This window comes from Balaenoptera borealis (genome assembly GCF_965194805.1).
Source record: "Balaenoptera borealis genome assembly, chromosome: 18".
NCBI classification, from domain to species: Eukaryota; Metazoa; Chordata; class Mammalia; order Artiodactyla; family Balaenopteridae; genus Balaenoptera; species Balaenoptera borealis.
In genome coordinates this window covers 66,519,238-66,542,225 of record NC_138877.1, presented here as the reverse complement: position 1 = coordinate 66,542,225, position 22,988 = coordinate 66,519,238, and the positions used below count along the sequence as shown (strand labels likewise).

The following is a 22,988-nucleotide window of genomic DNA, read 5'->3' as shown; positions in this document are numbered from 1 at the left end:
GTTTCCCCACGAACCATGAGGTAGTCAAGGAGGTATTTTCATCTCTAATTTATTATTGAGAAAACAGTAGCCTCCGGAATTAAGTAACTTGTCTCAGCTCATCCAGTTAAAAATATCCAGAGTCAAACGCTGAACTGTGGTTGTTGTTATTTCAAACTCAGTGGCTGCCCTGTCCGTGTCACCAGGATGTCTTTAGGAGGCTCCCTGTGAATATCTGTGGCCTGGTTTGGTTGATGGATGGGGTCACGGGTCATAGTGAAAGTTGGGCGCCTGGGGAAGTCCCACAAAGAGGATTTGCGAGACACTGAGGGTGTAGTGCCTTTCTACTATGTTCTAGACTCAACCCTGCCCACCGGACTCACTCAGCTTCAGGCACGATGCCTCTGGCACCTGCTCCAGCCGAAGGGAGGAAAGACAGCAGAGAGAGACTGACAGCGAGAACGGAGGCAGAGCCAAACTGGTCTTTGTTTACCCTGGCACACATGTGGTGCTGAGGTCAGCGCCCAAGGACAAGGAGGGGAGGGAGGGTCCCCACTGATCACACTTAAGAACCCGGCACACTGTGCCCCTGCGGGCAGCAGCCTCGCTCCCATTCCTTGCTGCTAGAGAAGCAGAGGGGTGGGGGGGGTGGTGAGGGTTTGTTTCCTGGGCCCTCCACAGTACACAAAGAGAAAAATGTGAGTGGAATGCTGCTTGCTAGAGAAGCAGGTGCATTTGGCCCCAGGGTTATTGCTGTTGATATGCAGGTTCGCTCTCTGAAATAAGTTAAAGAAATAAGGAGTGGTTGGCAACTTTCCTATTATGTCTGAGGAATCCAGATTATTGGTAAAGTCCTTGGCTCCAGTGACTTAATAAGATAAAAGCTTGAAGTGTGCACAGAGCCAGCTTAAGAAATGTCACTTACAAACAGACAACTTGCCATCTCAGTCCTTGAGGAGGGAAACCATGTTACTTCTTCCTTCTCCTCCTCCTCCTCATGTGTGTGTGTGTGTGTGTGTGTGTGTGTGTGTGTGTGTACTCAATGCTACATGGCCCCTTTTGGGCAAATGTGTAAAGATCTTTCTCCACAGTTCCCCTTTTGCCTCTCACAGCATTATTATCTGTGTATTATCCCCGTTGTGGATGGAAGGCCATCACTGAAAACCTCGGATACATCACACATGTACAAATGACAGCATCACTCAAGGCTCTGAGCTAGAATGACCCTGCATAAATCAGAGGTGGAGGTCCTGTAGCCCGAGACTCAGTGAGTTGAGAAGCTTAGGTGCATGCAGTCGTTCAGACATAAAACTCTACTAGAAGCTAGAGATAATCCAGCGCATTCATAGTTTATGAAATTATTTTGTGACATAGAACAGGCAACAGTTCATCCTGATTAGCTCAATCAAAGAAACCAAATTTTGAAGTCTCCCATGGTTTATAAACACGAGGAATAATAAATGTTTCTTCCCAACTGACACTTCTGAAAACTTCTAATAACTTTTCCAAGGTTGAGTCTGTGTCAGTCAAACTAGTGATTTCCTAGTTCAACGGCAAGGCTGACTTCATGGGCATGTGACTTGTGTGGTAGCCCAGGGCCCATGCTCCAAAGAGTCCCTCTTTGGGCTTCATGTTCCGCTCTTACTGTCTTGAAAATCTCCACAATGTTATCTTTGAATTCATGCTTTGTGAGTGAAATATGACGGACAATGGAGTACGTGTCTGAGCAGGAGAGTTAGATGAGACGCGCGTCCATTGTCACTCCTTGCAGCCCACGAAATAGCATTCACGATGCTCAGTAAGCAAGGAGCGCTGGGGGACCTATGGGGCATAGGAGTTCAGTGATTCAAAGCAAGCGCAAGGTCAGTGTTACGTCTATGACTAAGTAAGAGGGGGCATTGCCAGCCCCTAGAGGCTATGCTTTCTGTTTGAGCCAGAACTTGCTTTGCACCCAGAAAGAAGGCACTGGTGCTCTAATAAACACTAATGAGCAAGGAACCATAACATGTTATTTTTTTACTTGTGTTACTTCCCTGAGTGAGCCAGTGAATTATACTGAAAACGATGGCATAGGAAGAAAGGAAAAGATAGGACAGCCCATGATTACTTTCCTTTCAGTCTTCCCTTACTCATCAATAGCTGCGGATAGAGTACATAGAATGTGTGTGCGTGGAAAAGAATAAAGTAAAACAGCTGGGTTGGTTTTGTGTCATGCTTCCACGGTTATGGTAAAACCAAAATACACATCCATGTATGTATGAGCTTTGGAATATGGCTTGTGTAATTTTGAGGGTGCTTCATGTAAGTTGAATGCTCTTACATTTGCATTTAAAACTAACACTGCATCATATAAAGACGAATGGTACATTTCATGCTAATAATTTAACATGTTAATTTTTTCTTTACTTAGAATGACATTAAATAGCAACAACAACGAAAAACACCATGACATCAAGAGAGATTGTGGAAGAAAGGAAAAATATTTATATTTTAAGACCTTTAAAGGCACTTTTCTCCTGTTTTTTAAGCATGGAGCCCCCATTTTCCTTTTGCAATGGCCCTGCAAATTATAGAGCTGGCCATGCTCAAGGCCTAATAAGTGCATAGTCCATGGTACAGAAAGAGGCTGCATTAAGTGTCCACTCCAGGGAATCATATCAGGCAAGAACACTGTTCAAGAGCTCAGCCTTTAAAGGGCAAGTGGCTACAATCCCTGGGTACATGTGTGATCAAGCCTAGGCATCCCTGAAGCTGTTCCTTTACCATGATTGGTCTGCAAGGTTGCCTTTAGGAGGAAAGTCTACCAGCACTCACATCCCTCTCACACCCCCTCACACCCCCTGCTTTCCCCCCACCTGGGCGTCACTGTGCCATGACCACAGAGACCGAAGATAATCAGGTTGGAAGGCAGTTATGAGGGAACGAAGTGGCAATATTTCTTTTTCAAATAAATGCATAATAACATAACCAAATGCGGATGTATTTCTTCAAAGAATATCACTTTGAGATTTGGGCAACCTATTTGCCCCTGGTTAAAAATAAAATAAAACAGAAAGCTCAGATATAAGGGCTCAAAGGACATCTAAAACCACAGAACCAGCGATCAGTGTATTTTGACATGGGGAGGAGGGCTAAGGGAAGCTTGCAAAGGTCAGGAATACACCACCTTTGAAGATGGGGTAGAGGTGAGTGAGTCACTTTTTCTCCAGGTATAGGTTACCCAAATGGAGCTCACACTGTCTCTTCAGTTATCCATGGACAATTGTAAGAATTTCTCAAAAGTCTGGGTATAGTTAAACTCACAATTGGGATTAAAGCAGGATTTACAATGAAAGAGGATTAAAAATTTTCCAATTTAATGAAATATCAGTTTGGTATAATTAGGAAGGGAGGAACAATAAACAGCTTAACGATTTTAACTAACAATCATACTTCAGGCACAAAGCAGAAAGGGCAGACTCTTGAGGACTGTCTATGAAAAATGGAAGAAGGAAGACACAGCTGTTATAATTAAATTACTTATGTTTTCATTTTCTCCCTGAAAGTGAGCACTAAGACCAGCCACTCTAAGATTAGACACAATGCTATCTTTCCATTTTAGTTGCACTGCACTGCATTTCAATCTCCTTTTCTTCATACCAACTCCTCCACACACAGAGCCTGTCCATCACGGAGATGAACTTGTCTGGCTTATTGTTCATAAAGCCCAGGCTAGCTGAAAACTATTTTGGTTCCCTTACTCAAATCAGATTTCAACTTTGATTTTTCAAAGGTTAATAGGTTAGTACAGTGGTCTGTTTTGTCAACAGGGCCCTGGAAAAAAATTAATCGTGAAAGCAATACCAAAAGGTCAAAAGGAAGAGATTGAAAATGCTATAATAAAGAAATTACGGAGCCTGTTTTGTTTTTTTTTTTTGAGGCATTTTAATTCAAACGCAGAAGCATGACAAATATAATAGGACAGTATTGTGCAATGTGGTTGCTGAAGGGGAAAAGTGACATGAGACTTCAGCAGGGTAGAGAAACAAATTTCAAAAAATGCAAACAATCATTACTTCAGCACCAAAGAATTTGAATCCCTGAACTTCCATCAGCGTGTAAGAGGGATTAATGTTCTGTTCACATGGTGAGTAGAACAAGGTAAGGTACAGAAGTCGAGGGCAATCCTGGAACAGTTTCCTCCTATCTGCTTCAGACGTAACCGTTCTGTCCTCAGTCATGTCATTGGGGTTCACAAAAGTCACAAGTAACATTATGGGGACCTCAGCAAAGGAGAGGGTATGGAGGTATTTTTACATGCTGAGTGGCAGTGTGTGTGCATGATGGGGATGGAGGGGTGCATTCCTTCATGGTCTTAAGAGGTAAAGACAAAGATAATGTTTGTGTGACATGCTGGTATAGTAAAATTTCCCTTATGCTGGCAAGAGACTTGGCATTGACCCCTGAATCTACTTGTCTTTCATAAAACAAGAAGATAGCTTAAGGAACCATGTGATTCTGGTCTAACAGTCTTTTTATAATTTCAAAGGTTCCAAAGAAAAAAACGAGGAAATAAAACCTTAACCACAAGAGTAAACAGCAGAAGATGAAAACCTAAAAACATAAACAAAATATAATACATAATAAATATAACTTGATACATAAATAATATAAGAAATATGAATGACTAACTCTTTAAAGTAAAAACAAGGACAAAAAACACAAAGTTGGTTCTTTTTTTCACACAGTTTCCTGGGATTTCCTTTTTTTTTTTTTAAATGTGACACATACTTTTAATTTTATTTATTTATTTAAGGCTGTGTTGGGTCTTCATTTCTGTGCGAGGGCTTTCTCTAGCTGTGGCAAGCGGGGGCCACTCTTCATCGCGGTGCACGGGCCTCTCGCTATCGCGGCCTCTCTTGTTGCGGAGCACAGGCTCCAGACGCGCAGGCTCAGTAGTTGTGGCTCACGGGCCCAGTTGCTCCGCGGCATGTGGGATCTTCCCAGACCAGGGCTCGAACCCGTGTCCCCTGCATTGGCAGGCAGATTCTCAACCACTGCGCCACCAGGGAAGCCCTGGGATTTCCTTTTTTCTTGGTGGAAACTTGCTGATCAACAATTTGAACTGAACACCCGCCCAACAGAAAAAATAGTGGGTGATAAGGTGCTGAGCACATCTGAGATAGCTTTTATTACACTTCCCAACTCAAACACTTCTAATGGCTCCCCACCGCCTGTGTAATTAGATAAAGACAGCTCACCAAAATCTTCATTCTTTACCCGTTGCTGCATAACAAATGACCACATCTTAGTGGCTTAGAACAACACATATTTATTATCTTATAGTTTCTGTGAGTCCAGGGTTAGGAGTCCAAGCACAGCTTAGCTGGTTCCCTGCTCAGGGTCTCACCAGGCTGCAATCAAGCTGTTGCCCAGGGCTGAGTTCTTACCAGAGGCTCAGCATGGAAGGACCCACTTCCATTCTCCCTGGGCTGTTAGCAGAAATGGTTTCCTTGGAGGCTGCAGGATTCATGATTCATGGCAGCTTGCTTCTTCAGAGCCAGGGCTGGAGAAACGGGATTTAGTGTCTCCAAAATGTGCTCCCATTCTACTTTTTAGGACTTACCCATCCCTGCCATTACTCTTCTAGATGTAGTTTTTATTTAATATTCCAGGAGAACTGGACCTCATGTTATTACCTGAACACTTCCTTCAATCCTCAGCCTCTGTATTTTTATTTAGACTGACCTCTCTTCCTTAAAATCCTCCTTAAAAACATCTACCTTCTTTTTTGGCCACACTGCAGGGCTTGTAGGATCTCAGTTCCCCTACTAGGGATTGAACCCGGGCCACGGCAGTGAAAGCATCGAATCCTACCACTAGACCACCAGGAAACTCCTCTGACATCTACCTTGGTCTAAATCCTACCCAGATTTTCCAGGCTTGTTTTGTTTTTGCATTACAGCTGCACATCACCTCCTCAACTTTATGTGGCTGGCAGGCAGTCCAGATTGTCATGTGATTGGTTTTCCAAATACTTTCTCTGCTGCAAGTTGAGGCTGCCCTCCCCTGCTAGGAATTGCTCTCCATACAATCCTCCTCTCTCCATTGAAATGCTGGTCCCTTTATTCAGGAAGTGCTGTAACTTTAGAGTATAAAAATCACCTGGAGAAAGCGTGTTAATATGCAAAGCCCTGGAACTTACTCCCAAAGTATGTATCAGTACATCTGTTGTGGGCCCCAGGAGTGAATATTTTTTCAAGCACCATAGGGGTCTCTGATGCAGATAATCCACAAGCATACCCTGAGAACAAAGGTTGTACCCATTCAACCCACTTTCTAATTTCAAACCTTTCTCAAATTTCTCAAGGTCGCTTCTTCACAATCTCAGTCTCAATCTCAGCAGATGATTTAGCCCAGTGGTTCTCAAACTTTTCTTTATATTATAATCACCAGGGCAGCTTATAAAAATCCCAATTTCCAATCCACTTCCCATACCAATTAAATCAAATCTTCCTTTGGGGTTAATTATTTTTTAATCAAAGTATAAATACATACAGTATTTTTACACAGATTTTAAGTATACAGTTCAGTGAGTTTTAACAAATGTATTCATCTCAGTAACCAACATCCTAATCAAGATATAGGACATTTACATCAACCTGGAAAGTTTTCTCTTGCGCATTTGGGTCAACCCTCCTCTCCTTCCAGAAGCAACTACTACTGTAATTTTTATCCTCATAGATGTTGATGATGATGATGATGATGATGGTGATGATTATTATTTTTGCCTGATCTTGATGGAATCATACAAAGTGGGTTCATTGTTTCTGGCTTTTTTTTTTTTTTTCTCAGTGTAATGCTTTTGAAATTCAGCCATGGTTGGCATGAGTATTTTTTAAACTTTTTAAAGTATTTACAATGTATAGTCAACTTTAAGAATCAAAATTTATCCTAATCATTTTCAACTTTGTATGGTGTGTTAACTAGTTTGACAAATGAACAAAATGAGGTTTAAAGAAAGAAATTATACAGCTTATAAAGGTAGGAGCCAGAATTCAAACACATGTTTATTATTTGCTGAGTCATACCTCCCAGCTAGTATTATCGTGTCATGTTCCTTGCCCATTAATTATACTTCAATCTTTTCTTCTCCATTGGCTTTTTTATTTCCTTCACTCTACAATAATGCTTAGGGTTTCTCTAACCTAAAAATAAATAAATAAATAAAATCTTTCCCTTAAATGTGTCAGCCTTCAAGCTACGTCCTTGTTTCTTTCTTCCCATCCCTCCTAATTCACTTGTAACTTCCCACTTTACTGCTCTACCCACTGCACAAACTAGCTTCAACCCCTACCACGTGACTGAACTGTTCTCGGGCCAGCAGTGATTTCCTAATTGCCCCATTCAGTCTTTCAGCTTAGTGTTCATTCTGTTAAATTCTTGGCCACTCTTTCCCCACGTCCTTTTTCATATGTTCAACTGACTGCACAGAGGCCAGTGGGAGACAGCTCAGTCTCAACTAGTAACTAAAACCTATTTTAGTATTAATCAAGGTCAAATGAGGAATCAGATTCATGGTTATAGTAATAATTACCTAACAACAGTAGGTGGTTGTAATAGTCTACTATACACAGATTGATGGTGCGGCAAGATTCAAAGAGGAGAATATAAACTCCTCTCTCGAGATATAGACAATTTTGTTGATTAGGCAAGACTCAAGTTTTAAAACCATTGTAGTTTATCATACTGTTAATCAGTTTCAAATGAATACATGCTAGACTGTATGGTACATACTATAAGTACAGTAAGTATTCAGAGAAGAAAATATATTTCTGGACAAAGATAATCATAGACTAGTGGTGTATTTTGTTAAGATTCAAGCCAGAAAGATGAGATGGGAAGGATGGTCAAAGCAGAGGACCCTGCACCAGCAAAGGCAAAGAGCTCATTTTCTTGATGATGGTTTTCTCCATTCCCTGGCTTTTCTATATGACATTTTCCTTAGTCTCCAATATCCATTTCTCCCTGCTTCCATTGGTTACCATACTTCACATTAAAACTCCTGGGCAGACTGGGAGCCCCATGCTTAGCTGTGCCCATCCACTCTAGCTCTACTGACTGCCTGGCTCTTTATCCACCTAGAAGACCCATGCCATCTTCCAGATTATACTGGGATTGGATCTAAGGATGGACAACCTAGTCAACCTCTTTCCTAATAGTTCTCTAAATTCCCCAGAAAAGCCTCTTTTCAAAGAACATATCATTGTGAAAACATTTAAAAAATCATCAAAAGATGTTCACATAGAAGCATGGCAGGGGACTCACATTAGCACAGCAATATCATACATACTCTTCTAAGCAACTAAGCTTGGAGTTTCTCTTAAGTTTTCAAAACTGAGATCCCTTTAATCTGGAACTGACCTGCCCAACATCTGCTTTTCCTAGATGGAGACCTAGAAAGGGAATTTCCTCTCCCACCTAATTGAGTTGCTTTCCAAACACTACAATTCAGGTCTCAAACTTCTGGGACTCTCTCTGCTGTACCATAAAGTCTTCCTCCTCACTGAAGAAATATTGTAGGAATCTGGGAGGCATTGCAATAGCTGAATTTGCTGCCTAGTATAGATCAAAACCTTGCTTTATCTAAACGACGCATCTTCACTGAGCAATCCATTTTAAAGGCATTAGAAAAAAAGTTAACCTTTTTTTCTTTTTTAAATCAAGACAGTTCATCTCATGAGAGTACTGCTATCCTACCAAGACGTATCATGTTGTGGCCAAAGTTACAAAAAAGCCTGACAAGGCCATGAATGGTGTTTCAAAATATAAGTTTTATTATCATTCAGGTGTGGTGAGGCCAACATACCAGGGGATGATTGCCATTGAAAAGGTAGTTTGTTATACTAGCAGATCCCAAGTGGAGGGGGTACACCACACCTCAGGAGGTCACACAGGGAAGCACCAGTGTGGATCAGGAGGCAGAAGGAGGGGGGAAATATGGCAAGAAACTTTACTGTGGTTTCCATGAGAAGGACCAGGCAAGGCAGGGTATCAGGCTTAGGACTGGCTAGTTTGAATAATTTCAGCAGGCTCTGGGGAATAGGGGCTGACCCTAGTTGTCTGGTACCTGGTCCTGGGGTGATTAGGGCAGGTGGATGGTGGGCCAGAGTGTGACATCCCAATAAAGAAGGTGGTTGGGCTATGGGCTCTGGATTGGTTGGTTTGCATTTGAAAGTACACTCTCTGATGAGTTTACTATCTCTAGGAATTGGCTAACTCTGGGAGAGGCAGTCTCTCCCCATCAGCAAAGCCCCAGATATCAAAGCATCCGAATAAAAGAATAGAGATGGTTAATACAAATGGTCGGGAATGATGGGGAATGATAACCAGGGGAGAGAGAAATTGTAGGGCCCACATTATCACCAATGACTTTTTCCTTTCTCACTCAACTCTGAAGAAGAGGATAGCTGTAACATGTTACTCCTTCTTCTTCCTCCTGCCTTTGGAGGATGCTACTTGAATCTGCCTTCTCTGCAGAGTCTCACAGGGCTTTTGGAGCAGGATGCTTTAAGATGTCAGTGCTTCCTAATTAGAGAAGTTCTGAGTAGCCAGATTATCTATCGTGGAGCTAAACCCCATCCCCTGCTTCAGAGGAGCAATTGCAACGCACTGCAGGTGGCACCTGTACTGCTCAAATAGCTATGAATCTAAATGCTGCAATTCTGTTCTATTGGGTGCTCATTTTAAAGAAGAAAACGCATTTCTGAATCTGGGCAAGAGACCAATGTTAAAGGGAAGTTGAATTTTACCCTTATATGAGTCTTTGACTTAGGGTTGGTAAAAGACTACTTCCAGATCCTAAATTTGAAGTTTAAAACATAGTCTAAATTAGTGACGTCATTTTTCTAAGGCAAGTTGTTTTAAAGACATATAAACTATATCATTCTCTTTAATCAGAGACGTTTAAGATCTATCAGTTAGTATTTTATTTTATTTTCTATTTTCCTGGAAACGACTACTTTATTGGTGAGGACTTCAAGTTGTAATAAGAAACAATATTTATAGATAAATATTAAGAGATAAAAAAGACAGTTGCTCATAATCACCTTGTTGATGGAGCCATTTTAGAGTGTCGGGTTAAAGCACATTGTTTTCTGATAGAGCAATGGCTTCCATCAAGTGGTCCAGCTACCAGCAGCACGGTGCAGTCAGGACAGAGGGCTGATGCCTTGGTCTTACACAGGCCTCCCTGGCTGTGTGCTCAGGCTTGTCACCTGGACGTCTCTAATTCTTAGTGACCTCCTTTGTAAAGTGAGACCATAACTATGGGTTTTTCAACAGAATTTTTAAAATTGTGGTAAAATACACATGACATAAAGGTTACCGTCTTAACCATTTTTAGACATACAGTTGAGTGGCATTAAGTACATTTACGTTGTCGTGCTACCATCATTATCGTCATCCTCTGGGCGTGAAGACCCATGCCATCTTCAGAGAGTTTCGCACAGAACTGTTTTCATCTTTCAAAACTGAACCCTGTACCCATTAAACAAACACTTCCCATTCCTTCTACTTCCAGCCTCTGGCAACCACCAGTCTATTTTCTGTCTCTATAAATTTGACTACTCTCAACACCCCATGTAAACAGAATCATACAGTATTTGTCCTTTTAAGACTGGCTTATTTTACTGAATGTAATGACCTCAAGGTTCATCCATGTTGTAGCATGTGTCAGAATTTTGTTCTTCTCTAAAGCCTGAGTAAGAGTCCCTTGTATGTACATACTACTTTTTATTTATCCTTTCATCCACCTGTGGACATTTGAGTTGCTTCCCCATTTCGCCTCTTGTGAATGATGCTGCTATGAACACGAGTGTACAAATATCTCTTTGAATCTCTGACTTTGATTCTTTGGGGAATATACCCAGAGTGGAATTGCTGGATCATACAGTAACTTTATTTTTAATTTTTTGAGGAACAATCATACTGTTTTCCATAGTAGCTGCACCATTTTACATTCCTAGGACTGGATATTTTTAAACATCCTTTCCACATCTAAAATTCTAGGACCCAATACCTGTTTTTAAATAATCCCTCTAAGCCATTTCCTCTTTATATGGACATCTTGATCACCAAGGGAAAATGCTCAAACATCTTTTACTCCGAAAGCTTCTTGTGATCTCTCTCTCTCTCTCTTACAATTGACTTATATTCCTCACAGCACCCTTATTTTCCAGGGTCAAACCCTAATCACTTTTTAAATTAACTGTTTATTTTTCTCAGGGATACGCGCTCCTGGAAGGCAGCGATCAAGTTTTATTCTTCTTTAACTCCCCAGTGCCTGATACAGATTAATCGATCAGCAAATGTCCGTTGAATGAATCTGTGGATGGATTGGAAATAAATAGGATCAAATAATTCCACATGAGGAATTGAGGAAGTGATTAGAAATAGTAAAATTGGAGAATAATTTTTCTCTGATGCAAAATATTTCCTGGGAGAGGCTGGGACTCAAATAATGATAAGCATACTAATAAAAATACCTAATATAGTGCTGTCCCAACCATCAGCAAGGGAGGATCTTCTCACTTGGGCTCTGGGATGCCTAGTTTAACATTCTTGCTCCTGCAGGCTGGCACGCCCAGAGGTTGGACTGGTTGCTTTAATGCCCATCAACATGATAGTGCAAAAGGGGCATTCAGTGCCCATTCACGGTGGAGCGGAGAGGGGGCTTTCTCCACACGTCCCCATCAGGCAATACAGAAAACTTGTCTCTGATGCCGTCAGGGACCTCAGGATCCAATGATTCAGAGCCCGGTTCTCTTGGATGGGACGGGAAAATGCTGTTCTCAGGTTATGGCAAGAGGGCTGCGTCCTAGATCTGGAGATTCCGACACGTGCTCTCCCCACACAGTTACAAACTATTTTTGCACCACTTTGCTGAGCTGTGGAGGGCCGGCCTGTAATTGCATACAGTGAAAAGACCCTCTGGCGGAGGTCTTCAATTTAGAGAGCCGGAATTTAAGTTGCTTCCACCCCATACTAAATGAAAGGCCGTGAACTGTGGGCAAGCAGGTGATAGTTCTGGACCCAGACGACAGGACCCAGGACCGCAACTGCCCTGGTGCAAGAGCCCCTCCTGCCAGGCTGTGTTTGCTCCTCTGCGAATACTCCCTTTGGGCAGTTTAGCGCAAAACAGACATGATGTCCAGCGATCCCCAGGAGAGGAAACTGCTGTCACTCTGCTGGCCATGAAAGTGGGCGAGGGAGGACGCTGGCCCCTGCCTGCTGGGCGGGACCGGGGCGCACCTGCTGCGTGGGCTCCGAGCGGTGGGAGGGGCGAGGGCGGCGCGCGGGCCTCTGCTCCGACTGTCCGACGCCAGGGCGCAGCCGCGCTCCGACGGCCACTCGGGGCGCACGGCGGCCGCGCCTGGGGTGCCAGGTGAGCCGCGATCCGGGGGGAGCGGGCCCCGCGGGCGGGAGGGAGCCGGGTACGGGGCACCTGCGCTGATCCGGGAGCGGGGACCCAGGTTGCGGGACGCCCTGAGCCAGTGGGAACAGAGCCCCCCGGCACGTCTCTGCTGCAGGACCAGGCGAAGGCCAGAGCCCCAGGCCCCCAACTTCTTATCTCGGGGCAGCAGTAGCAACCCCACATCCTGGCAGGGGGCAGGGGCGCATGTGGGCAAAATAAAAGCCTAGAATGGCCAGAGATTTGTCTCAGGAAGGCCTGGAGAAGTTCCAGACTATGGATTTCTCCTACCTTTTTCACGACCAAGCGTGGGGACTTTGGGGGCAGAGAGTTCATCTCTGACATCGATTGATTCCACCCTCCGGATGCGTACTTAGATCACACTGTATGCTTCTGGGCTTTATGGTGTTAGCAAAGCCCAAAGACGCCGCCCCACAAACCCCTCAGCAAGCACACCAACAAAACATTTTCCCCTGAAATGCCTTTATTATATCTTGTTTTGTTTCTTTGCTATAGATTAAGCGAACAAGTTTAGGATTGTCTCTAAACCTCCAAATTGGATGTAAAACTTTTGTGTGTCTGTGTGTGCATTTCCATAGATTTTATTTGATTGGAGAATATCAAAGATCAAAGAGCTAAAATCATACCTTTGGGCCCCATCAATGTGTCAGGTCCTAAGGGTCGTCGGGGCACCTGAGTTGTCCAGGGAGGACAACATTCACCCTCTTCACAAGTGTGTCTGGGCTGAGAACTGGTCTGCTTTCCACAAGTACGAATTTAAATTAGTTTACAAATATGTAGATGAGGAAACCAAGATGAATCTTTGTGAATGAAAGGTCTCTCCAAGGTTCTTCTTGGTAACCACATGCAACCCTAGCTGTGGGGTTTCCAAGGCCTCTGAGGGAGGGTGAGAGGAGCAGTGCTCCAAGTTTATCCCTCCCTGGTCCACTGGAAATTTGGGAAAAGGAGGAGAGAATGGGTGTCAACTTAGCCTTGGGTTTTCAGCACCAGAAGAACCCAGGGTGTGGCAGGGGGAGCTGCAGAGGAGTCGGGGGCTGTTGGATAAGGAGTTTATTACAAGATTATCAGATACCCTAGGAAAACCACATTGCTTCATTAATCCCACCTGACTTGTTCCCACCAAGTGGGCAAGAATCCTCTATGGACACAAAGTAGCTTATGCTGCACCCTGAGTAGATACCACGTCCCGTCCTGCCTTCTTTATCCACAGAAGCTTGCAATCCCAGTCTGTGAGGTTCATATGCAGGCTGGCCTTAGGATAACGGTCCTGAGCTGTGCATTCCCCAAACACTGACATCCTGCAGCTAGCCTCAAACACTCCCAATCTCTTCCAAATTTCAGAGAAAAGAGTAGAGGCTAAAATTATGGAGGTTTTTTTCCATCATAAAAAATTCCCAAATCTTTGGTGCTTGCTTTTATTTGTGTGGCATCTAGTTTAGTTCAAACGTATCCATCTGGTTATGTTGAAGCTTAATAGATCATTCTTTCTAGTTTATACAGAGTCCGGTAGTCCTCGGTGGTCTGTAACCACCCTATGACTGAGATCCACAGTAGGGAATACACCACATCATTCCACAATGTCCTTTGAATAGAAATGGTGCCTTTGTGGCCATCCGGTGCTCTGGTGGCAGCAGTGAATTGCACAGGACTCTGGAACTGTCGAGGAAAGAAACTGCCTCATTCTACTTCGCTCACAGCCCTGACCAGTTTTTGTCTCCTGTTCTTAACTTCACACATATTTTGTAAACTCAAACCATTCTTTTAGTGAGGTTTAGGGGAGAGGGGTGACACTTCTTAGTCAACCCCTGCACCCTTACAATTCGTCAGTCATTGTTCAATAAATCCCAAGCTGCACTGTTGTTTTTCAAAACAATAAGGTGGTTGTTTCTACCTACAGCCTGCCTTTTCCTGATATGATTATGGTTTAAAATGGCCCTATAACATGGCAGGGGTTTATTTGCAATGACAGAAATTAATTTTGCACCTTAGCTTAAAATCCATTAAAGTATCAAACTTTTTTTTTTTTTTGAGTAACCGTTGCTGCTTTACTAGCTTTTCGGCACAAGATAAATTTTGCTAATGTTAGTCATGATTCTTTTATTCAACAATATTTATTGAGGCCGACACAATAAATACGTGTGTCGGCCCCTAGGGTACGAGGTGACTTCATGCTTCTGCTTTCAAGGAGCTGACAGATAAGCAGTCTTGAATCTTGACTTGCTAAGAACAGACTTCAGAAAGTGCTACTTCAGTGACTCCCTGACCCTGACCATTTTCTTTTGGGTTTAAATGACTGCCTTCTATCCATGCATAAGCCCATTATGGCTTTTGGCCAAGGGAAAAGCTGTCCACTGTGGTTTCCTGGTTTCACAGCACCCTTGCTGGTCAGCAGTGCCTGTCTCCTGTCACCCCTAGTTCGGTGTCTGTGGTAGTTCTACAAATAGCAATACCAGTGAGAATAAATTAACTGAACCAGGAGAGAAACATTCTCTTTTGATTGGTAATACGTGGTCCCAGCGAGCACTGGCCTCTCACGTGTGGATCCTGACAGCTGCCCTCTCGGACTCTGTCACACCTCAGTGCCTGGCAGGCTTCCTATCCCTGAACCATTCTTTCCCCAATTCATTCAGAATAAAAGTAATAAATGTTTAAATGCATTCTGAGATCTCTCTTGAAACCTCTTGAACTCTGTCACACCTCAGTGCCTTTGCACATGTTATTCCCTTTGCCTGGAAGGCCTTTCCTCTCTTCTTGCTAGTTTCAGATTAAATGTTCCCTCCTAAATGATGTTCCTTTAGTGCCCTCTCCTATTCTCTAGGTAGCTGTTCCCTCCCTTCTTTGTAATACCAGTAGCCTTGTACTATTCATCTATCAAAGGACTTAGTGATTAACACCTGACATTTATCGAGCACTTATTATGTGCCCAGTAGTGTTCCAAGTGTTTTTCGTGTCTTTTTTTTTTTTTTTTTTTGATATATTGACAGTTCCATGAGGTAAGGTTGTATTTTGTTAAAATAATTTCTCTGTCCATCTCCCCGAGTAGACTGAGATAGTGGCTTGTACATCTGTGCATGTTATTCATTTGGTATCTGTAGGACCTGGCAGAGTGCCTAATTAATACACAGTGGGCGCTCCATAAATATGTAAGTGGATGCATTTTACCAACAGCATTTACATCCAAATAATAACCTAATTGTAAGTAATTCTTCTTTTAAATGATCTTCATGCAGAAATTCACAGTCAAAATTTTAGAAAACACTGATAAGCAAGAAGAAGAAAGGTTAAAATCCCACTCCTTTCAGCCCTGGAGAGCGTAAGCAACTTGCTTAGGGACATACAACTACTCTTTGGCCAAGCAGAGTCAAGGTCAGGGCCTCTGGCAATAGCACCCTAGCTCTTAACACTGCATGAAGCTGTTGTTCCACCTCCCCCTGCAAACACACCCCTCACAACATGAGCAAGTTATGTTAGGTGTTAAAATGGGTTGGAAGAGCTGAAATTTGAAAATGAAATCCACCGGACATATAATGTTGGAATGCATGAAATCTACATTTTAGAAATGTCTGGTTTTCAGTCTCGTCATGCCTTTGCACTTCCCATGGCATCCCTCATTTAGCGTCATCCAGATTGAGAGGCAGCACAGCGAGGCAGTTTGGAAAGAGAATGGGTTCTAAGTCAGACAAACACAGGTTCAAATCCCAGCTGTGCCACTAGATGTGTTACCAGGAACAGGTCGCAGTTTTAGTCTCTTCTGTAAAATAGAGATAATAAGAAATGTTCTCAGCGTTTTGTCAAGTTTAGAGGTAACACATTGGTGAAGTGCCTCACACGTGATTAGTGGCGGATCTTGCTGTGGTTAAGTCTCTAATGGTGACACTCTAGGGTATACCTCAACAGCAGCCTGGCCAAGTCGTCTTCTACAGCTACAACGTGGGGTTTTCCACCCCAGTCCTTCATTTTACTTCTCATGGTATTTAACTTTTATATTATTGTTAGATGTCTTTAGTAACTTGCCTTACAGTCATTTTCTTTGAAATTCAATTTCTTCCGCAGGGTCTCTTTGGAGATTAAAGAGAAAAAGTGGCAAATTTAGGCTGTTAGAGCAATTTTCATTGAAAAGTGGATCATTGTTTTCATTACCCTACCATTAATGTTTTCTCTTTTCCTTTAGCAGCGAGGTACTTTCTCTCAATTCGTATCGCCAAACTGCACTCTCTTGTTTTCTTGCAAAATGAAAGGAGACAACCATGAATGAGCCACTAGATGATTTTGCAAATGCTTCTGATTTCCCCAATTATGCAGCTGCTCTTGGAAATTGCACTGATGAAAAGATCCCACTCAAGACGCACTACCTCCCTGTTATTTATAGCATAATCTTCCTGGTGGGCTTTCCCGGGAACGCAGTAGCAATTTCCACGTACATCTTCAAGATGCGGCCCTGGAGAAGCAGCACCATCATCATGCTGAACCTGGCCTGCACGGACCTGCTGTACCTCACCAGCCTGCCTTTCCTGATTCACTACTACGCCAGCGGAGAAAACTGGATCTTTGGGGATTTCATGTGCAAGTTTATCCGCTTCAGCTTCCACTTTAACCTGTATAGCAGCATCCTGTTTCTCACCTGTTTCAGCATCTTCCGCTACTTTGTCATTATTCACCCGATGAGCTGCTTTTCCATCCATAAAACTCGATGGGCCGTGGTGGCCTGTGGGGTGGTGTGGATCATTTCACTGGTGGCCGTCATTCCCATAACCTTTCTGATCACATCAACCACCAGGACCAACAGATCCGCCTGCCTTGACCTCACCAGTTCAGATGACCTCACGACCATCAAATGGTACAATCTAATTTTGACCGCGACCACCTTCTGCCTCCCCTTGGTGATCGTGACGCTTTGCTATACGATGATCATCTACACCCTAACACAAGGACCGCAGACGCACAGCTGCCTTAAGCAGAAAGCTCGAAGACTAACCATTTTGCTGCTCCTCGTGTTTTATATATGCTTTCTGCCTTTCCATATCTTGAGGGTCATTCGGATTGAATCTCGCCTGCTTTCCATCAGCTGCTCCATTGAGAATCAGATCCATGAGGCGTACATTGTTTCTAGACCACTGGCTGCCCTGAACACCTTTGGCAACCTGTTACTGTATGTGGTGGTCAGCAACAACTTCCAGCAGGCCGTCTGCTCGATGGTGAGATGCAAAGCAGGTGGGGACCTAGAGCAAGGAAAGAAAGTCAGTCACTCAAACAACCCTTGAAACGTTTCACATACTCAGCCAAAAAAGAAATGCTGGTATTTTACCTGTAACTTCTAAGAAGTCCAGACTATCTCCCTTGGTGGAACTCTTAGTACATATTGTGCACTCAGGTAATGATGTGCCAGAGCCAGGGCAGGGCTGCTGCGAGGTCTTTGCAACCTGTCTATTGAGATCCTCCCTTGGGTAGATATAAGAATGGGATACATGCGTATCAGTAAAGTATTCAGGTGCAGAATTGGAACTCTGGGAACTCAAGGCCCTCTGGGAGGAAATCTAGTCTCACCAACTTTATATATATAAATTTATAAAATTATATATATGTATATATATATATATATATATATTAATTGATGTTCACCTACTTGCCGTAAATCTCTCAGTTTTTAATGCCACGACAAGAGAAAGCAAATCTTTTCATTCACAGTTTCTTGCTTCTTTATACACAGGTCTATTTGTATTGAGGCCCTACACTACTCAAGGCATTATTTGTATATTTTTCAATACTCACTTTTTTAAAAATTTCATATCTTTAATTTTTTTTCAAACTTTGCTTTGAGATTATTAAACTGTGTTTTTCACTAGGCTTTAGTCAGTTGTGTAGATGAAAGCAAGCCAGTACAATACCCTTGAGACAATTCCAAGATGTCCATACAAATAGCTGTGCATACATAGTTATGTATGGACATAATCGATGTCCATACATAATTCCCAAATAGGGGAATTACGTCTTTATTGTTGTAGATCATTTTAAAAATTGTTATTGAATTTATAAAAATGATCAAGTTGTACTAGTAATTATCAACATGTCCTGGGGAAGGAAGGAGCACTTTTAGGGGAACAGAAGTACTTTTCATGTACTTATTGGGTATTAAATAAAATCTAACATTGTTTTGATTTCTGTGGGAAAATATTCCAGGAAACACTAATTCTCTTTAGATACCTTCTCTTTTGTGCCTCTCTTGAAAATAAGTTCTCTATTATAACAGCTAGAGCTATTTTTGAATTGTGTGTATTTAATTATCATTAAATGTAAATATTTGAGAAAATGCTTACTCTGGATATTCAAAACCCTGGTAAATATGTTGATACAATTAATAAACTAATTGAAAATCACTGAATAGGCTGGTAATTGTTTTCTCTGAAAATGTAGCTTTACCGCTATTATACTTACTGGAAGCTTATGTTCTCCATGTTTACAGAACAAAAATAATTTTAAGAATCAGTTATGGAATAAGGCCGGAATAGATGATTGAAACAAAGAAAAGGGTACCATAGGAACTCTCCATGATTTTCAGGCTTTTCTAGGACTTAACATCTGACTTGGACCTAAGTTATGATGCTTGTCAGGAGACTGCAGGCATGTGGAGGAGAAAGAGGAAAGCCAGCGGCTCTGTGCATGAACTTCTCTGGATGATGGTGTTCTCTCTACCCACTACCTTCTGAGCCATCTTTTCCTGGGCTTTCTTTTCTTTTTTATTTTTGGCCACAATGCGAAGCCTGTGGGATCTTAGTTCCCTGACCAGGGATTGAACCCAGGCCCTGGACAGTAGAAGCACGGAGTCCTATCCTGGGCTTTATTATAGCATGTGGAATGAGCTCTTTCACTAGAGGGCCCAACTTGCCCCTCTGCGCAGATGCACAGTGTGGAATTGCGTTCAAACTTCCCCTTGGAACCGAGAAGCTGGGTAGCTCTCTCCCCACACCCACACCCCTGATGCGCAGCTCAGCTCCTGGGCCGTCACCAAAGCGTGGCCAGAATAGCCTTTATAGTAATACCACTGTTTTTATTCTAGCCCTTTCCTTTCTCTCTCTCCCTCTCTCTCTTTCTTATTCCAAAAATTTCACCCACCAGAGAAAAGCCACGTCAATCTCCTTCATCCCAATCTCAACTTGTCGCTGTAGATTCTTGTATCCTTTTCCTTCTTCCCTCCAGTTTACAGACCAACAAATCATCTCTCTTTCTTTCTTTTTTTTAAGAATATATTTTATTATTTATTTATTTATTTATTTATTTATTTATGTATGTTTGGCTGCGTTGGGTCTTTGTTGCTGCGCGCGGGCTTTCTCTAGTTGTGGCGAGCAGGGGCTGCTCTTCGTTGCGGTGCGCGGGCTTCTCACTGCGGTGGCTTCTCTTGTTGCGGAGCACGGGCTCTAGGCGCGCGGACTTCAGGAGTTGTGATTCTTTCCACCGTGTCTTAGGTCCTTATTATGCTCTTTTAGGACTTGCTCCAACACTCAATCCCACTTTCTCAAATTTTTAACGTTTCTATTACCCTGGATAGTTGACCTTAGCTTGGGAACATGCATCATTTTCCTTTATCCTCAGAATACCCTCCCCTGACTCAGCAGTTCTGTCATTCTCTTATCTGACTGGTTCCCTGCACTCATGGGTCAGGTGCAGGTGTCTGTCTGCCCTCCTGGGTTCTGTTGTTAGAATACAATCACAAAGCTCCAAGCTAAATTAGATTCAAAGGGTCAGTTTTCTTTTCCAAAGTAAAGACTTTTGGGCTAATTGTTCTAGAGGATGCAGTTTGGAACTGAGGCCAAAAAAGAGATTGATGATACTTCTGAGAATAGAGTGGGACCTGAACGCCCTTTGCCCAGTTGTCCCAGGTGTAGGCAGAGAAAGTACGAGAACAAAAGAGCAAAGCTCTGACTGTCTGCCAGAGAGGGAGCTGTCTGGTCTGCTCACAGCCTAGGAACTAGAAGCAAGTCAGGTTCCCTGAACCTGAGGGCGGGGAACCCAGACACACCTGCTCTGAACTTGGGAGACAGTAATGCCCCCACTTCGTTTTTAACTTTATATCATGGAAATTTTCAAATAATCACAAAATAGAGAAATTAGCAAATGACCTCACATACCCATGGCTTAATTTCATCAATAATCAACATCTTACCAGTCTTGTTTCCTCTATCCCTTCCCACAATTTTTTCTAGAATATTCAAAAGTAAATCCTAGAAAACATAGTAGTTTCACCAATAAATGCTTCAACATTGATCTCTTTCAAAACATACAAAACCAAAACAAAATAAAAAATGGTTCCTTCACATTATTTAATATCTAATCCATATTTTCTTTCCACTGGTTGCCTCAGAAGTGCCTTTTACAGTTGCTTTTTTTTTTTTTTTTTTCTGAAATCAGGATCCAAACAAGGTCTATGTATTAACATTTGGTTGATATGTCTGTTAAATTTCTTTTCATCTATTAGAATTACCCCTCCCTTTATGTATCGCTGTTTATTTACTGAAGAAATCAAGCTGTTTGCCCTGTGAAATTTTCCACATTGTGGGTGTGGCTGTTTGAATTCCATTTAGGTGTTTATCATGATCCTTCACACCTTGTATTTGCTGTAACTTGGAAGGCAGAGCTAAAGGTTAGATTAGATACAGATTAGTTCCTCCCTCCCTCCCTCTGTCATCAGAGTCTCCAGGCTTTTTTGCTTTCATAGTTTTCCAGTCGTTGCTTATTGTTGCCATGATACACTAGGCTTTTCACAATGGTGACTTTGAAAGTTCTAACATTCTTCTGCTTTTGTTAGTCATGGCTTTTCTGTAAAGATCTTTGACTCGTCAACTACGTTTACCCCTTCCACTCTGAACATAGCTGCCACTGATCAGGTTTAGCTACTCCTTCACCTTTGGGAAGACACAAGGAAGGGATAGAAAGAGATATGGAAGTTGCCTCTCCATTGTTTCCTCCATGAGAGTGTAAGTGTTGACAGAAATTTCGACAGAATTGCCTTTTAACATGAGACAAAGTTTTGTTCTTTAACTCTTTGGGGCTGACAGCCATGCCTGTGATCTACAGGGTTGGCGCTGCCCCCTTGGGGAAGGAGGTCATCAGAGGAGCTTGCTTCCTGCTGCCAGGCTTCTCCTCCATACCCACCTGAGTGCCTTTGCGTGTCCTCTTGGGCCAGTGCAGGCCGTTTTGGTTTTCCCCCAGAGGTTCTGAGAAGGAGTAGAACAAGACATTAATAACTACAAGGCCACGTAACATTTGGGGGTCAAACTTCATTTCCTGTTCTAATTTTATTCTTAAATTTTACCCAGCAACATCACTCAATATAATCTACCTGATATTAGATATTAGATTAGCCCAAATGATATCAAGTGATAGAAGAATAACAACATAAAAATGCCTGAAGGGTGAGAGCCCCTTGTGTTACTGAGTTCCCAGGAAGAAATTAAATCATAATACGCACTGATCTTTTTTTTTTTTAATTCTATTTTCTTTTCTGTGCTTTTATCTGAAAATTTCTATGGATCCTGCCTTGTACTGTATGCAGTTCACTACTAAGCCTATCCATTGAATTCCTAGTATCAGATATTGCTTTTTTTTTTCATTTATAGGATGTACATTTGGTTCTCTTTATTAATTCTACCACGTCAGTGAATTTCTTTGTCTTTTAATCTATTTTGTCCACCTTTTCCAATATTTTCTAGAACTGAATAATCATAGTTATTTTAAAGTCCTCATCTTTCCATATCTGGATAACCTTCAGGTCTGCTTCCATTGACTGCCATCTTCCTCATATTTATTGGTCACATGATCCTGTCTCCTTGCATATCTATTAATTTTGACTGAATGACAGAAATTGCATGTGAAAGAATCAAAGAGGCTTCCCTGAGAGGTTTTTCTTTCAGTTGTTTTACTTGTCAATTGTCAAATTTCTATTTATCTCCACTGCTCTCTGAAGTTTGGCTACTCTCTTATTCACTAAATAAATCATTTTTTTCTTTAACTCTTTGAACATATTTAAATAGCTGCTTTAACATCTTTGTCTATTAAGTCCAGCGTCTGGCTTGTATTACTTTCCTCTGAATGCTGTAACAGTTAACACAAATTTAGTGGTTTCAGGCCACACAAACCTACTCCCTTTCAGAGGTCAGAAGTCTGAAACCAGTTTCACTGGGCTAATGTCAAAGAGCTGGCAGTCCTGCCTTACTTCTGGAAACTCCAGAGGGGAAGCCATTTCCTTGTGTTTTCTGTCTTCTATAAGCTACCTGCATTCCTTGGCTCATGGCCCCTCTTTCCTCTTCAAAGCCAACAGCGTATCATCTTCAAATCTCTCTGACCTGTGCTTTTACCTGAATATCTCCTCTCTCTGACTCTGATTCTCTTGCCTTCTTTTTTATTGTAACTTTTGCAATTCTGCAGGTAATTCAGGATAATCTCCTTATCTCAGAGTTTGTAATGGAATCACGTCTGCAAAGTCCATTTTACTATGGCATGTAACATGTTTACAGGTTCTGGGGATTAGGATGAGGACATTTTG

General features: G+C 42.3%; 1 protein-coding gene and 1 long non-coding RNA gene across 4 annotated transcripts in view; one reads left to right on the top strand and one right to left on the bottom strand.

Moving 5' to 3' along the window:
- Positions 1-11,798: 11,798 nt before the first annotated feature.
- OXGR1 (oxoglutarate receptor 1) lies at positions 11,799-17,761 on the top strand. Its single transcript, XM_082366168.1, has 2 exons — positions 11,799-12,403; positions 16,623-17,761. The coding sequence occupies exon 2, from the start codon at positions 16,699-16,701 to the stop codon at positions 17,710-17,712; it is 1,014 nt and encodes a 337-aa protein (XP_082222294.1). The 5' UTR covers positions 11,799-12,403; positions 16,623-16,698; the 3' UTR covers positions 17,713-17,761.
- LOC309616043 overlaps positions 17,558-22,988 on the bottom strand; it is a 33,665-nt gene continuing 28,234 nt past the window's right edge. For 2 of the 3 annotated variants that reach the window (XR_014237230.1, XR_014237232.1), the window contains 3 exons: positions 21,599-21,660; positions 17,757-17,890; positions 17,558-17,670 (listed from right to left, as the gene is read on the bottom strand). This is a non-coding gene — a long non-coding RNA (uncharacterized lncRNA). The remainder of the gene's footprint in view (positions 17,671-17,756; positions 17,891-21,598; positions 21,661-22,988) is intronic. The other variant, XR_014237231.1, reaches the window with a different exon arrangement.

What these genes read in the sequence shown, in the direction of transcription:
- OXGR1 (XM_082366168.1), top strand. Translation starts at nt 16,699, where the DNA reads ATGAATGAGCCACTAGATGATTTTGCAAATGCTTCTGATTTCCCCAAT.